This window comes from Amblyomma americanum, chromosome 10 (assembly GCF_052857255.1).
Source record: "Amblyomma americanum isolate KBUSLIRL-KWMA chromosome 10, ASM5285725v1, whole genome shotgun sequence".
NCBI classification, from domain to species: Eukaryota; Metazoa; Arthropoda; class Arachnida; order Ixodida; family Ixodidae; genus Amblyomma; species Amblyomma americanum.
In genome coordinates, this window is record NC_135506.1 from 57,116,975 (window position 1) to 57,134,707 (window position 17,733).

General features: G+C 50.7%; 1 protein-coding gene across 4 annotated transcripts in view; it reads right to left on the bottom strand.

Moving 5' to 3' along the window:
* LOC144107836 (uncharacterized) overlaps positions 1-17,733 on the bottom strand; it is a 65,983-nt gene that overhangs the window by 21,185 nt on the left and 27,065 nt on the right. For all 4 annotated transcript variants that reach the window (XM_077641049.1, XM_077641048.1, XM_077641046.1 and 1 more), the window contains exons 7-8: positions 9,292-9,348; positions 6,481-6,550 (exon numbers count right to left, since the gene is read on the bottom strand). In XM_077641049.1, the coding sequence (XP_077497175.1) occupies positions 6,481-6,550; positions 9,292-9,348 (127 nt within the window). The remainder of the gene's footprint in view (positions 1-6,480; positions 6,551-9,291; positions 9,349-17,733) is intronic.

Sequence of the window (17,733 nt, forward strand, 5' to 3'; positions counted from 1 at the left end):
CCCTTTCTACAACACTTTGACCGGGAAAGTTGGTTCACATCATGGCAGACCTGACAAGAGTCACAGCTGAAGCAAAAAGTTCACAGGTGCTCTCTGAAAAAAACACTCAATTTTCAATGCTGAATTCGATATTGCCCAGGTGGAAGTGAAAACAGATTGGTCTCTAGTACATTCGGAACAAACTTAAGATCAAAACGGTATCTACCGTATGGGATGTATTAGAGCGCTTGCCTTCTCCCCATTCCCTCCAATCCGCTCCCACCCTCTTCGAAACTTTTCCGATCAACACTTTCTGACCCAACGATGCATTGCCTAATAGAAGTCTGCGTGTGGATACATAGCACAGGATATCATGGGTGCCATAACCAGGGCCTATGCATAGGTTTCACAGTGCACACCAGAATAGGCACTAGTCATAAGGGAATCAGATGAATGCACAGTTTTCCCCTACGACCACGGGAGCCACTACAATGCCAGTGCTACTCGTAGTGGTTCAAGGTGATTATGTAAAGCTTGTAAGGAAACTAGCGATGATCAGTTATTGATAGCCGATTTCATGCACCCTACTTTGTGATCAGAAAAATCTGCGGTTCTTCATCATGTCATCCGTGTTATTAATATTCGGCCTTGTTCCACTCCCCTCAATAATGCCCCAGGGCCATGAGAGCATTTGAAATCAATAAATAAAATAAAGCCATGGCAAAAAGAACAGAAAAGCAGTTCGTTGCCTCCAGGAAAGTTATCTCGGTGGCAGGCTGCACAAAGCACCCCCTTATAATTCCTTCGCTCCCACTGCTCGAGTGTCATCCAATGCGTTTGAAACAAAAGAAACAGGGAGTCTGTACAAAGAATAGTGAATGTACGCATAAAATTTCCGTGCTCCTGCCGATGCCCTTTCTTTGTATGTTGCAGCAGTCAGCTCCCAAGTGAAACCTTGTGAAAGCTGTAGACATGCAAAGCGAAAGCTTGCCAAATTTGCTGTTTTCTTTGGTTGGAGCGCACTCAGCGTTTTGCCTCTTTATAATGAGCCACAAGTTTTCACACAGTTCAAATCAGTGCTTGGCATTCAATATTTGCACCACCTGCGACGATGACAGCACTGTCTTTCCACTTGCTCATGCTCCGTGCTGAGATCTCCACCAGCTGCTCTTGTGAGGAGACTGTCGTAGATTTTTCAGCGTGCAAAATCGGCTGCCTTTGCCACAGTTGTGGGACTGCCCGATGGCATTCAGTGGCTGTTCTTGTATTTCTTTCCGTGGTAAACATTGCCTCCGATCTTGAACCAAAACTGAACGAAGTAGTCCGCACAATTCTTTTAAATATCACTGAGGGGTAGAAAGTACTATTATAGAGCTTGTTCCCCATCATTAAAGTGATTTCCTTTTTCGTTCTTAGCAGGAGATGAACACCTGGCATCTGTTTCTCCACGCTTTCACGGAAGTCAGGCGCATTAACAGGTGATATCAAGTGCACTAATGAAGCACACTCAGACTGGCCAAAGCTCTGTGAGTGACACAAACTTGCTTCGATGAGCTTGCATGAAGACACAGAAAAACAAGTTGGACTAGTTCTCCATTCAGAGGAGTTCGTCACTGACAGATGAGTCCACAGTGCACAAACCCTTTACCGCAAATCAGCCTCATCATCATCGCCAATGAAACTTCAGTGCCTTTCAGCAATGCTTAACGTGACAGTGTTCTGTGGTCACATTTGCATGGAACGCAACCAATGCTGTGACGCCAAAACGTGTTGACACCAGGTGGCCACCTCGTTCATCGTGACTCATCAAAAGCGAGCAGAGGCAGAAATGTGTGTCCTACACACACAGCAAGATTGCACGGATGTGTAAAGCACTGTCAGAGTGAGTACTGTACCGTACAGTACTTGTACTGAACTTGAGTACTGTACTACATGGCTTGGTAACTTCGCATCACTTGTTATCTTGTCAGATGACACAACAATCCGTTTTTTTTTTTTTTTGGTAACGTATCTTCGTCGTGGCATCGTGGTCAAGATCTTGCCCAGGCAATAAGCAGGGCGATTCCAATTACACCACCGAATTATTTCTGTGGTATATACATATGGGGCCATCTTTTTGCCTTATCGGTGCAGGTAGCCAGTTTGTGATGAAAAATTTTCTCATAAGACTACCGTGAGGAATGTTCGTGTGTACCAAGTGCATTGGCTCACTCTGAAAGAAGGGAGTTTTGTCAGGAGGCCCATGAAGCAAGCATTTTATTTGTATGCTGCCCTTTTAGTAAGGTAAAGTAGGGTAAACATGCCATACAGCAACCCAAGGATTCAGCCCTACATCTCCGGTAATGAGTCTCCTCCCCCTTCCACTTCGTCACAGCGAGCCTTTTCCCACTGGCCCACTTGCACTGAGGTGTAACGAAACAATCATTCAGGTGAGAAGTGGATGCTTGATGCAATCATTCAGGCTTCTGGCCTCTTTGCCGTCTTCTTTCAAGTCTTGTTTCTTATCACCACCCCTCCCATTGCTACAAAGAGCGGGAAGCAAATACGTTTTGCTACAGGAATGGGAGTTAAAGCCTTTTTCCAGGAACACAGTTCTCCTGCAGAAGCCAATCGAAAAAAAATCCTGGATTTTGTTGTAATGGCTAACAACAGCCAAACCTTGTTATAGCGAACAGGTAAAAATCTTAAAATAGTTCACTATAGCCGAATTTTGATGCCTTGGGCCATACACATAACATTTTTCCGCAAACTCGCGCAGGAGAAGCAAAATTTAGTCAGTGATAGGAAAGCAACTGGAAGAGATCGTTTCCGATGTTTCAGCGCCGTTTCGTAGCGACTTGCAGCGATTGCGGATACAAAAAGTTGAGCGCCAAACACCAGTTAGGTTGGCTTCCCCACACAACACAAGCGGGCGAAAGCAGACGAAAGCAGGGCGAAAGCCAGCGAGGGTGGCTTCCCGCATCACAGCGATATGGCGTGAGAAATGGGATGCTAGAACGAAAGCTGTCGCCGACTTCACCACCGCCATGACGGGTGATGTGAGCATAGGATGGCTACTGCAAAGGCTACGATCAACCATGCCGCTGGTTTCGGGGCACTATTAATAGATGTGAGACGAGCTAACGGGTGCTGACCACGAGGCTACCAACTGCTCATGCCACTATATTTTCCGTGGCATTGTTGGCAAGTACAAGATAAAACGTGAACCATGGCGCAAATCCTCGCCACACTGCCACAAGTAACTTGACAGTTTGATATACCGTATTTATTCGAATCTAGGCCGATAGTTTTTTCAAAAAAACGAGATGTAGAACTCTTATGTCGGCTTAGATTCGAGGATTTCGTTTCGAGGTTTCGTATTCGTAAAATACGAATAAATGTAGCACGCAGGTGGCGCCCCCACAAAACGCCAACGAAAGACAGCACTGTAGCCGTTGCTATCCGTAGCCGATACTGATCAAAGCACACATGAGCACTGGCTGCCATTTTGGCCTTGTTCTGTTCTCGTGCGGTGGCGTGAGCACATTCGCAGCAGTGAAGTTTTCGTGCGTAGTTTTTATCACCAACACCATGGCACCAAACAGGCGGTGCCATTATAGTGCCGCCTTCAAGCGGAAAGTTATAGTCGCTGCAGAGCAGTCGTCAAATCTTCAAGCCGGGCGGGACTTCGGCGTGGATGAGAAGAATGTTCGCCGTTGGAGGGGGCAGCGTAACGAAATTTTTGCTTGCGCGGCAACGAGAACGGCTTTCACGGGCCCCAAGAAAGGCCGCCATCCAGAAGTGGAGGTAGCTCTGGCCGAGTTTGTGGAGACGCAGAGGTCAGCGGCACTTCCAGTGACCACGGAAGTGCTGCAAGCCAAAGCAAGAGAGCTGGCGAGAGAGCGAGGCGTCCCCCGGGAACTGTTCAAAGCCAGCCGGGGCTGGTTGCAGAAGTTCATGAAGCGCTTTGGCTTCAGCCTCCGACGTCGCACGTCCATTTGTCAAAAGCTGCCGGGCGACTTCGAAGAGAAGCTGATCTCATTTCAGCGATTCGTAATAAGGAAGAGGATGGAGCACGGCTACGCCGTAGGACAAATGGGAAACGCTGACCAGACGCCGGTATGGTTTGACATGCCAGTGGCGTGCACCGTGAACGAAAAAGGTGCCAAGGAAGTGAAAGTGCGCTCGGCCGGATACGAAAAGCAGCGCATGACTGTAATGCTGGCCTGCACGGCGGATGGCCACAAGCTGCCGGCGTATATAATTTTTAAGAGGAAGACTCTACCAGCTCGGGAAGTGTTTCCAAGAAATGTGATCGTCCGCGCCAACGAAAATGGATGGATGGCGAGCGATATGGTTGAGCAGTGGATCAGAATGGTTTGGCAGCGGCGTCCAGGGGCCCTCTTGGCCAAACGTTCCCTCCTCGTCCTGGACTCTTACCGTGGACACCTCACTGACGGCGTAAAAGCTGCGCTTTCCGAAGCCGGTACCGACGTCGCCATCATACCCGGCGGCATGACAGGCCAGCTGCAGCCTCTTGATGTGTGCCTCAATAAGCCTTTCAAGGATCGGCTGCGCAAGTACTACGTGGACTGGCTTAGTGAAGAGCGGCGCGAGCTTACACCAACAGGCCGAATAAAGCGCGCCTCACTGGGAGTTGTAGCCACTTGGATAGCTGCAGCCTGGGATGACATCCCAGAAAGCTTGGTTGCACGCTCATTCCGCAAGTGCTGCATCTCTAATGCACTTGATGGCAGTGAAGATAGTGCACTGTTCGAGGAGGCCAGCGATAAAGAAGTCAGCGATGATGATGACGAATGAGCGGGGGCTGATCCCGGGCTGGCGTTGCATATGTCTCCTCGCCCAACGCCGCCTCTCCTCCTCCTCTTCTCTCAAAGCTCCTTTGGCAGCTTTTTTTTTTCAACGGTCCCTCTCGGGGCCATCAATCACGCTTCGGCAGAGCATGCAGGCACAATGCTTCCCGTTGTGTCTCACTCGAGTTCCTCTCTCTACACCAAGTCGCCTATGCGCAGACACATGGTGCAGTCATTTCGCGCCACGCACTTTCACGTGCGCGGCGACGTAAGAACAGTCGTGTCGCGTCATAAAAATAATTGTGATAATGAGGTATAAACAGTTGTTTTTTCGGCCGGCCTACAATCGAGGTAAGTTTTTTTTTTTTCTGTGGCCTTCAACTTTCGGGTCTCGGCTTAGAATCGTGGCCGGCCTAGATTCGAGTAAATACGGTATCTGTTTTATGACATACTACGCTCAATGTATACAGTAAGAGTACATGTTTGTTAAAAATATTTTGGGTACAGTTTGATACAGCCAATAATTCGTAATATCCATGTTCGTTACATCAAGATTTGACTGTACTACGCAAAAATTTAGTCGCGCTTGGCGCGAGGCAACGGTCCATTGAAAATACACTCATACCTCAATCAGAGATGGTGCTACACCCGGATAGCATCAATGAAGAAGTGCCTTCATGAGGCAGGTAGAGAGAACATTCGTGTTTAAGCGAGGCTCTCACTTCCTGGCCAGCACACTGCCTGCCACTGTAAATTGTGCAATGCTTCCCCACCAGATAGCATTGCCTGTCCGGTTCACTTACAGTGCCTCAATACCTATTGGCACCCTACAAGATGACTTTGACAATGCCACCATTATGGTTCAGCAGAGACGCAGAGTCACGCAGCCTTTTCGTTAGTGCGAAAGCATCACTTTTGGCTTCATAAGCTAAGACACAGCACTGCAACCATTGCCAAGTGTCTAATTCTAGTAAATATAAAGCGCAGCAAATAGAGGAACCTAAGAAAGATGACGAGCAAGTGCTACTTCCAATAAATTATATTAGAAAGATTGATCAGAATATATAGGCATATTAAAGCACATGGATCACAAACTGCCCCCACCCACACCTGACTGAGTCTAATTCTAGATTTAGGTGAAAATTCAGAAACTTCTCTCCCATAATACAGGTTTGCCTCTGCAATCAAAAACAGTACGTTCACCGAACAGAGGATGTCACCCTTTGAGCACCCCAAGATGACTGGCAGGCCTCCCTTTCTGCGGCTGAGAATAAAATATGACAGCCGCATTCAGGCTGGTTCTAGGAAAGCATGAAAGGATTCAAAATGCACTACTAAACAAAAAAAAGACCCCAAAATTGCTCACCTCAAGGTTTTGGTTGGGTGCAAGCCAGTGTGGTCACAACCTTTTTCTTTTTCTAACACATATAATTGCACAAAAAAAAAGGACGAGGGCAAACAAGGAACACAAACAACATGCACAGTGTGCACACAATGCAAACGCACAGCGTTCACATTTGTAGGTCCATTTAGGCGAATCCCAGTACATGGGAAAAAGCAGCGCATTCATTCCCTTAACACAGCCCCTTGCAAGCTCAGGAAGAATGTATCGTGACGTGACAGCTTCACACAGTGAAATGACATGCAAAGGCACTCAGTAACACTCACACCTGTGTGCACCACAGCAATGAAGTAGTGAAGGGCTCACCTGAGGGCAGCTCGATCACCTTGGACATGAGAGTGAGGCAGTCCTCGGACGGATCACACACAGGAGTCACCTGCACGCGGTGAAATGCAAGCAAGGGAACGGCTTGAATTTGTAAACATGTGCCACAGCAAGCCCCATGCTGACCGCAGCTGAACAACAGCCAGTGTGTGTGAAGTTTCATCAGGATCAGACATTCGGGGGAAAACACCAAAGCTCACTGGAACCAATGGAGGCGGGGAAATGCCCCAGTATTTTGTATTTACCACCATAATGAATTCATTCACATAGTAAACACCCCCTTTGAATCTGCCACTAAAATGTGAGAAAATTTTGATTCCCCAGTGTGTATAATTGTCCTGCACTCTAAATAACGGCACTGCCTGAAATAACACAAGATAAAAAAAATACACTAATAATGCTAGAAATTACGGTACAATATTTCAAGGGGTAACTGCGGATTCGTTCACACAAGCTTACATATTCATGAATTCCTGAAAAGGCGAAGAGATAGAACTTAAAAACTCAACATAGTACATATAAGGGCCCTCAATTGTTCTGGCACAATAAAAACACTTGGCATCAACAGTGCCAAACAGAAATTGCAACAGTTGCACTGGAAACACAATAAATGTGTTTTCACAAGATCCTTTTTTACCAGTGAGTGTGACTAATTTTTTCCATATTTGCTCGCATAATGAACCCACTTAAAAAAGTCTTACAATTTGGGGAGACAGTTCATTCGCTGAAAAAAGAAAATTTTGACAGATTGTTTTCTCCCAGAAATTCCGCCTGCCCACCTCATCCCAAGTGGCAGGTCACTGTTTTGAGTCATGAGACACACTGAGTCAAATGTTTAGGGGAATCCCCAAAGGTGGAGTAAGTTTGTAATAAGGCAACAAATTATTCATTGGTAGCCACACAAGCGCAGCCATACGGCTACAAAGGAAAGTTGCATAGCTTCCACAGAAACTTCGTTGTTAAAGAAAGACTCGTCCTGGTCCAGGGTTCGAAACCAGGACTTCCGATTTACCGGATAAGTTGCTCTACGAATATGCACCCAAGCGTAGCCGGTATGGCTGCACTTGTGTGGATGCCAATGAGTAAATTGCTCTCTTCGGGACACACTTAAGCAGAAACTTTATGAGGTTTTGTGTGTGTGTGTGTGCTTGTGACAGCTTTGCCCATTCAGGTATACTGCAGAGCACTGCAGAGCCTTGTAAACATGTCTTACATGGTACAGAGGACAAGAAAAAACTGAAGAGCCGGGAAATTGCTAAAACAGACAACGGTGGCGCCGTTTCCACCTGAAACTGTGCCACCGTTATTTGCTTCAAACCCACTGAAACAGAGTGCGGCAACTGCAACCTGTACAGTAGATATTTCTGAGATTATCACCCAGTTACTCTATGCAAAGAAACTTTTTCGCAAGAGAGCAGTATGCATCAAAAATCTGTGAAAGTGCTCAGTTCCATTGCCTTATGAAAAAAATCGTGTCAGGTTGTTTCAAGGTTTCTGCAGTGGGCCACTAACTGGCCCATGCCATGCAGGAGTGAATAAAACCAGTTTGCTGAATGGGTATCGCATTTTTGCATGCTGAAATGCATACCCCATCTCTCTATCTGTAAATCCATGCCATAACAAACAACTGTAAACAAATTTTGTTGGGTCCCCGAATTTGTGTCTTTGTATTTTGCACTCTTTGCTAAATAAATAAACGCAAAAACTTTCAAACTTTCACCTCGTGCAAAAAACGCATGATGTGGGGTTCCCAAGGAACAACAATGCACCAGGTGGAAGTACTGGATAAACGCGTGTAAAGGCCGCACTTTTTCTTCCAGATTTGAAGGCCAATTTTCGGGGTGCGGCCCATACAAGCAATGTGTGAAAACAATTTTTTTTAAGGTGAAAACACAAATATCCGGGAATAAGCGGCATTTATTCTACTTTCAATCGTCACTCGCGGAGTATGCTGACTCCCTGGTGCTGTGCTCTTGTGCGCAGTCATCCCAGAAGAAGACGCGCAGCATGTCCACTGTCAACGCAACGCCATTGTTCCGCGCTTCCATCACTTAGCAGAGCAGCTGTTCTTCCAGTTTGGAAAACTTGCACGGCTTGCCTCGGAAAGCGCACTTTTTGCGGCTTGTGTTCCTCAATGTATCCTTTTGGTGGCACTATCGTAGGATGCACTTCTCTGTCACGTCAAATTTCCTGCACACCGCACGCTTGCCGTGTTCGAGAGCAAACTCCCAGTCATGCAGTTATTAAGGTGCATGCCCACCGTGCTAAAACTGCAATGCTCGGCAGAAGCACGCGAAAGGCACAACTACTGTGAACTAACAGGCTACCACAACTCCCGTTCCTTTGACAGCCACAAAAGTCTGGAGCTGGTGATACTGATGCTGATATGAATAGCGGGAGCTCGCGGCAGAGCAAAAAGTTGACGATGATGATGAGCCGCAGTCTTGGCCGCCATCCGTGGGCGCAGCACGTGGAAGCTCCTGTGCGCATGCATCGCCTCCACCGCTGCTCATAGAGGCCACGGCGCATGCATTTCGAAGGCTGTTCCCGTATGGGTCATAGAAAGTTTGGGTGTGGCCCTTATACAGATATCACTTTTTTTTAAATTTCCTTTGGGAAAACTGGGTGTGGCCCATACACGGGTGCGGTCCTTACACGCATTTGTACTGTACAACACCTGACACTCAATAAGCTTCTCGCTCAGGACTACACAAATGAGATGTCGCTATCAGTCTTGGATCAAGGATTATACCACACCATAATAATGAACTGAAAATCTGACTGCCAACTCACCCGAACACAGTAGTTCCCTACAGTCAGGTTCTCAAACAGCACGGCCACAGAAGAGTTCTGGAAGAGAAAGAGGACAAAGGTTCATCCTTCAACCTCGCTTCAAGCTCCTTGTAAGCCATAGATCAAGAAGTCAGTTTCAGATTGCCAGACCTCAATTTTCACTTACACAGACAGGCAGCCTGGAACCAGGATATAACCCACTACAGTTTTGTGAACTGCCGGATTTCATCATCATCATCATCAGCCTTACTACACCCACTGCAGGGCAAAGGCCTCTCCCATGTCTCTCCAATTAACCCTATCCTTTGCCAGCTGCATCCACCCTTTGCCTGCAAACTTCTTAATCTCATCCACCCACCTAACCTTCTGCCGCCCCCTGCTACGCTTACTTTCTCTTGGAATCCACTCCGTTACCCTTAAGGACCAGCGGTTATCTTGCCTTCGCATTACATGCCCTGCCCAAGCCCATTTCTTTCTCTTGATTTCGACTAGGATGTCATTAACCCGTGTTTGTTCCCTCACCCACTCTGCCCGCTTCCGACCTCTTAACGTTACACCTATCATTTTTCTTTCCATGGCTCGCTGTGTTGTCCTTAACTTAAGCTGAACTCTTTTCGTTAGCCTCCACGTTTCTGCCCCGTAGGTGAGTACCGGTAAGATTATCCTGTTGTACACTTTCCTCTTGAGGGAAATTGGTAAACTGCCACTCATGATCTGCGAGAATTTGCCATATGCGCTCCACCCCATTCTTATCCTTCTAGTTAGCTCCCTCTCATGATCCGGATCAGCTGTCACTACCTGCCCTAAGTAGACGTATTCCGTCAAAATTTCTAGGCTCTCGCTGCCAATTGTGAACTGTTGTTCCTTTGCTAGGCTGTTGAACATTACCTTGGTTTTCTGCATGTTAATTTTTAAACCCATCGATCTGCTCTGCCTGTCTAACTCATTGATCATGATTTGCAGTTCACCTCCCAAATGACTCAGCAAGGCAATGTCATCAGCAAATCGCAGATTATTTAGGTATTCTCCATTTATTCTTATTCCCAACTGTTCCCAATTCAGGGCTCGAAATACCTCCTGTAAACATGCGGTGGCAAAATCGTGTCTCCTTGCCTGACGCCCTTCCTTATTAGAATTTTATTGCTGACTTTATGGAGGACTATAGTAGCTGTGCAGTTGCTATATATATTGTTACGGTGTGGGATGCCACGGGGTGGCCACGGGCCCGCCCAGAGAAATATAGCAGCAGTACGGAGGAGAGCCGGCGAAGCACGACCGGCGGCGGCCAAGCTTTCTCGTTCTATCTCCCTCGTGCTAGAGCCGCGCGCTCGCCGCTAGCGCTCGCTCTCCGCCTCTTCTTTTATTCCCGTATCACCTTTCCACCGGGGGGGGGGGGGGGGGGGGGGGGGGGGGGGGGGGGGCGGAGAAGTCAGGCCGTGCTTTGATGCAGGGTTTCCTGGGGCGATGCAATGTGGGCTCGCAGATAGGAAACGGTCACACTCTTCGTTGAATTCGAAGTGTGTGAGCTGGGCGAAGGTGTCTGCAGTCGCCGAAGAAGGTCCCACACCGGTTAGGCTAAATTCAGGGAGTTTTATGCATATTGAGCGGCGATCCGTTTATGGGACTGCATTGCGTGGGGAAGGCATGGAGCCAGCAGGCGACGACGGCACTGATGAGGACCCGGTAGCTAAGTCGGAGTCACCGCAGGCGCCGTAGACATATCGCTTCATGTTTGAAACATGCTCTGGGAAAATGTGGTGCACACCGCATGGTCGATGCTCTGGCAGGTCTTCGAGGCGGTATGTCACGGGGCCGAGTCGGGCAACGACACGGTAAGGGCCGCGGTATCGGGGCAAGAGCTTTGCGGCACGGCCAGTCGCACGGATGGTGCGGCGAACGAGGACCAAGTCACCGGGCCGGAAGGGGGGATGTGGTGGTGCTGCCGCGTTGGCCGCTTGCACACGCGCGTGAGCCGTGAGGAGGTTGCGCTGGGCGTCGAGACGGGCGGAATGAAGTCGTTGAGCAGATTCAGTTGGTGACGCAGTAGGATGGGGAAGGCCCAACTGCGTGTCGAGAGGGATGGAGGGCGTTCTGCCATAGACGACTGAGAACGGCGTCACATGCGTTGTTTCTTGCGCTGCAGTGTTGACTGCAAAAGCTGCAGCAGAAACAAAACGATCCCAGTTTGTGTGGGACGGAGCGACGTAGGATGCGAGTATATCCGTGAGGGTACGGTTAACACGCTCCACGAGGCCATTGCACTGCGGATGATTGACGGATGTAGTGGAATGCGCAATGCCGAAGGAGCGGAGGGCTCGCTCGAATTCATGGGACATAAAGCAGCTCCCACGGTCCGTGATGAGGCGCCGGGGAACACCGTGACGAAGAACGAGATGCTGTTCCACAAACGCGACGGCATGAGCGGACGACGTGTCTGGAACGGGCAGTGCTTCGACCCACTTGGAGAAGTAGTCGATCGCAACCAGAACATACCGGTTGCCGGCACGCGTCTTCGGAAACGGGCCCAAATGATCCAGTCCAACCAGCTCGAAAGGTGAACTTGGTGGCGAAAAAGCCTGCGGGGGTGGCTTGGTTACACCTGTGGACGGTTTTCTGTACTGGCATGTCTGGCAGGACGCCACGTGTTCCTTGACATCTCTGGACATATTAGGCCACCAAAACCGCTCCGACACTCGTGCGTAGGTCTTGCCGCGACCAAGGTGACCAGCCGTGGGAGCGTCGTGTAAGCCGCGCAAGATTTGCGACCGCAGTGTTGCCGGCACAACTGGCAACCAGACGGGTGGTCGACCACGGAGCCGCTTCACATGACACAAGAGGTCGTCCTTCGTTCGATAGACCCGGCGTAGTTGGCGGAGGCCTGCGCCGGCGGCGGTGCCAAGGGAGTGGATTATGGCAGCAATGGCGGGATCTTGCGTTTGTGCAGTCCTCAGGTCCGTCAAAACCATCACGGAACAAGGGTGGCGAGAAAGGAAATCGGCATCTTGATGGGCAGAGCCGCGCCGATGCACTATTGTGAAATTGTACTCTTGAAGTTGCAGGGACCAGCGTGCAATCTTGGCATTCAAATGTTTGGCGGACTGCAGCCAAGTGAGAGCGCTATTGTCCGTGACTATGGTGAAGTGACGGCCGTACAGGTAGGGACGGAACTTCTCGACGGCCCAGACAACGGCGAGGCACTCGAGTTCTGAAGAGTGGCGGCGGCGCTCAACGTCGGAAAGCTGGCGGCTGGCATAAGCTAGGACTTTGTGGTCACCAGACTCGTCTTCTTGCAGGAAAACAGCGCCGAGCCCATCTTGGCTGGCATCCGTGTGGAGGACGATGGGGGCCGATTCGTCGTAATGGGCCAATGTAGGAGGCTCGAGGAGGGCGTGCTTGACGTCAAGAAACGCGAGCTGTTGGGCCTGCGTCCAACTCCACGGTGCATTCTTCTTCAGCAGGGCGGTCAATGGAGCGCTGCGCTTGGCAAAGTCCGGAATGAAACGACGGAAATACGAAGCAAATCCAAGGAAACTTTTGAGCTCCTTGGCGGTGGTGGGAGCTGTGTAAGCTCTAAGCGCTTTTAGCTTTTCAGGGTCGGGACGGATGCCATGCCGGCTCACAACGTGACCCAAGTACGTCACCTCCGCGAAACCGAAGAAACATTTTTTTGGTTTTAAGCGAAGCCCAGCAGAGGTAAGGGCTTCGAGGACGAGTTTGAGGCGTCTCTGGTGTTCTTCAAATGTAGCCGCGTAGACAATTACGTCATCCAGGTAGACCAACGCCATAGTCCACTTCAAATGGCCTAAGACTCGGTCCATGAGACGCTGGAAGGTGGCTGGAGCGTTCGAGAGACCGAAGGGCATACGGTTGAACTGGTAAAGGCCGTCGGGAGTCACGAAAGCCGTCTTTTCCGCATCATCGGGGTGAACAGGCACCTGCCAGTAGCCCGAGAGCAGATCTAGCGTGGAAAAATAACAGGCCCCCTTCAGGCGGTCAAGCGCATCGTCGAGGCGAGGCAGCGGGTACACGTCGCAATTAGTAATAGCATTTAGCTTCCGATAGTCCACGCAGAAGCGGAGTGTTCCATCCTTCTTGCGCACAAGGACGACAGGGGAGGACCAAGGGCTACAAGAAGGGGCAATGATTCCCTGGTCAAGCATGTCGCACACGTGCTGCTGGATGACTCTCCGTTCGGCTGGCGCTACACGGCGAGGTTGGTGATGAACGGGCCCGCGGTTTTCGGTGTTGATCCGGTGTTGAGCCCAGGAAGTGCACCCGAGTTCACCGGCGCTGACAGCAAGGCAACTGCGATGCTCGAGCAGCAAGGTCTTCAGAGAGGCGAGCTCCGCGCAGGTCAGGCTGGGTCCAAAGTTAAATTCTTCCCATGATAGGATCGCCGGCGCTGGAGGGTGGCGAGGCGGGGCTTCAGATTGCAGAGACGCCACTGGTGACCCGGGGTCCAAAACTGAGGCTGTACCCAATTGCGTGCCGGGAGTCAGCGCGAGAGGTACGCTGCTGATGTTGAGTATAAATACGTGGGCCTCTCCTTTGAGCACAGGCAGAAGGCTTCGAGGGGAGGTCATCTGACGGGCTGGAGCTGAACACCGGATGGGTTCGAACAGCACGTTTGCTGTGACCGGACTGTCAAGCTTGGCATACACCCACGTTGCCGCACCCGGTGGCAGGGTCACGGCGGACGCCACAGTCACTGTAGTGACGTCGAACGGCTTGACTCGACACGGCCACTTCGTCGCGAGGTCACGCAGAGATGCTGAGGCACGCTTGGTCGCCGACACCAGGGACTGCCACAGGGTGACACCGAGGCTGGAAACCCGGCTAAGCCAGCCCGGCCCACAGAGAGTTCGGCTCGCCCGTGGTTTGGTTCTAGTAAAATTAAGGACGACTCCGGCTTGCTGGCACCACCCGCACCCGAGGACCACTGGCCAAATAGGGCTGACTGCGACAACAAACTCGGTGGAGATGGTATTTCCTAGTGCTGTCAGGTTGACGACGACACGTCCGACTTGCTCCACAGGGGTGCCGTTAAAAGCTAAGAGCCGGGTTTTGGCGGCTGGCAGAAGCAGGTGGGGCGCGTTAGCAACAAACGATTTGTGCAGTACATTGACAGCCGCTCCAGTGTCAACCAAGGCCTTTACGTGCCGGTCAAGCAGGGCGACGTCGACGAGCACGTAAGGAGCATCAGTGGTAATCGGAGCCGACGAAAGGAGGGGACGCGGAGAACGAAGGAGTGTGGGGACGGTGCCCCCGGCGGAACGGTGCCCCCGGAGTTCCGCCAAATCGTTTCCCGACGTTGGAGGGCCGGCACAGTCCCTCGCGTAGTGTCCCCGCAAGCCGCAGCGGAAGCAGGTCATGCGGACGTTGTTACGCAGGCGTCGGATAGAGGCCGCAGTTGGGGCTGCGGACCGAGGAGCCTGCACCCGGATGCTGCGCTCGGCAGACGGTGGCGACCCCCGCGTGGCCAGCAAAGTCAATTCCGCCTCAATGGCGAGCGCCATGGCGGCGCGGACGGAATCAGGACGGCCAGAGCGGACCAAGCGCTGCACCTCGGGGAGTCGGATGGCGTCGACAAACGCCTCGGTGCCGACCAGGGCCACGGCGTTCTGAGGCGCTCCCGGCAGCGACTGCAGAGCCAGGCGCTCAATGGCGGCGGCGAGGTCCTGGTACGTCTCCCCGGGCTCTTGACGGTGGGCTCGCAGGCGGTGGTACTGCACACAGGGTTGACCTGAGGCACCATAGTGGTCGGCGAGGAGGCCTGCCAGAACAGTGTAAGAGCCCAGCTGGTCGGGCGGCACGTTCTGCAGCAGCTCGGTGGCACGGCCCCTCAGTTTTGCAACGAGCATCCATGCCTTCATTTGCTCGTCCCAGCCTCTCGCCGCCGCAATACCGTCCAGCTGGATGCGGTAAGCATCCCACGAGATGGTGCCGTCAAATGTGGGCAATTCCACAACGTCCAACGAACACTGTGGCGAGGACGCACCCGCGCCGAGCACGCCATTGGCGGCCACGACCGCAGGCCCAGCGACGGCAGAGCCGTAAACAGCGGCGGCGGGGACGCCCAAAGGCACCTGACCTGTGCTCGGCTCGGCTGGCACCAGGCGACGGAGTTCGCGCCGGAGAGCTTCCATCTCCCCAGCCTGGGCAGTCAGACGGGCCTCCCATGTGTCCATCCGTTGGGTGACTGTATCCAGGAGGCGCTCAACACCGGCGTCCGGCTGCTGCGAAGAGCCGAGCCTCTCCGAGCGCCTAGGTCTAGCGGCGCCGGCCGCCGTGTCGTCGGCGCTATCGGCTGGTGGTGGACTCCTGTCGTCTGGCACGTCGGGTGCTTGATTCTGGGAGCGGGTGAGCGGCATGATCTCGCTTCTGACACCAAAATGTTACGGTGTGGGATGCCACGGGGTGGCCACGGGCCCGCCCAGAGAAATATAGCAGCAGTACGGAGGAGAGCCGGCGAAGCACGACCGGCGGCGGCCAAGCTTTCTCGTTCTATCTCCCTCGTGCTAGAGCCGCGCGCTCGCCGCTCGCGCTCGCTCTCCGCCTCTTCTTTTATTCCCGTATCAATATCTTCCAGTATTTTGACATAAGGCTCTTCTACCCCCTAATTACGCAATGCCTGTATGACTGCTGAGGTTTCCACTGAGTCAAATGCTTTCTCGTAATCAATGAAAGCTATATATAGAGGTTGGTTATATTCTGCGCATTTCTCTATCACCTGATTGATAGTGTGAATATGATCTATTGTGGAATATCCTTTACAAAAGCCTGCCTGATCATTTGGTTGATTAAAGTCTAACGTTGCAATGACTCTATTAGCGATTACCTTAGTAAATACTTTGTAGGCAACGGATAGTAAGCTGATCGGCCTGTAATTTTTCAAGTCCTTGGCGTCTCCGTTCTAATGAATTAAGATAATGTTTGCATTCTTCCAAGCTTCTGGTACAGTCGAGGTCATAAGGCATTGCGTATACAGGGTGGCTAATTTTTCTAGCACGATGTCCCCTCCATCCTTAAACAGATCTGCTGTTACCTGATCCTCCCCAGCTGCTTTTCCCCTTTTCATTGCTTCTAAGGCTTTCTTTACTTCATCTTTCATTACTGGTGGGATGACACATTGCTGTGCACTGCTGTCTTTCTCATTAACGCTCTGATTACATTGGCTACTGTACAAGTCTGTGTAGAACTCTTCGGCTATGTTAACTATCTTATCCATATTGCTAATGACATTGCCCAGCTTGTCTCTTAATGCATACATCTGGTTTTTACCTATGCCTAGTTTCCTCTTCACTGTTTTTAGGCTACCTCCGTTCTTAATAGCATGCTCGATTCTCTCCATATTAAACTTCCTTATGTCAGCTACCTTGCGCTTATTTATTAACTTTGATAGCTCCGTTAGTTCTATTCTGTCGGTAGGGTTAGATGCCCTCAAGTTTTGGCGCTTCTTAATCAGATCTTTCGTCACCTGAGATAGCTTCCCGGTATCTTTTCGAACTGTCCTACCGCCTACTTCTACTGCACACTCCGTAATTATTGATGTCAGATTATCGTGCATTGAATGAACATCAAGATCATCTTCATCAGTTAAAGCCGAATATCTGTTTTGCAGCGCTATCCTAAACTCCTGTGCTTTCCCTGTTACAGCTAACTCGTTAATGGTCTTCTTCTTCACTAGCTTCTTCCGTTCCCTCTGCAAGTCTAAGCTAATTCTAGACCTTACCATTCTGTGGTCGCTGCAACGCACCTTTCCCAGGACGGCCACATCCTGAATGATGCAAGGTTTAGCGCATAGTATGAAGTTGATTTCATTTTTAATCTCACCATTGGGGCTCTTCCAGGTCCACTTCCTGTTTTCTCGTTTGCAGAAGAAGGTATTCATGATCCATAAATTATTTCTATCCGCGAATTCGACTAATAACTCTCCCCTGCTCTTTCTAGAGCCTATCCCATAGCCACCTACCGCGTGGTCGTCAGCCTGCTTCTTGCCCACCTTTGCATTGAAGTCGCCCATCAGTACGGTGTACTACAATTTTACTTTATTCATTGCCGATTCTACGTCCTCATAAAAACTTTCAACGGTTCTGGTCATCATGGCTGGATGTGGGTGCGTAGGCCTGCACCACTTTCAGCTTGTACCTCCTATTCAGCCTAATTACTATAGCTGCTACCCTCTCGTTAATACTGTAGAGCTCCTATACGTTTCCAGCTATATCCTTATTAATGAGGAATCCTACACCTAGTTCTCGTCTATCCTCTAACCCGCGATAGCACAGTATGTGTCCGTCCTTTAGTACTGTATACACCTCACCTGTCCTCCTAACTTCGCTAAACCCTATCACATCCCATTTAATTCCCGCTAGATCCTCAAACAGCACTGCTAGGCTAGCCTCACTAGCTAAAGTTCTAGCGTTAAACGTTGCCAGGTTCAGA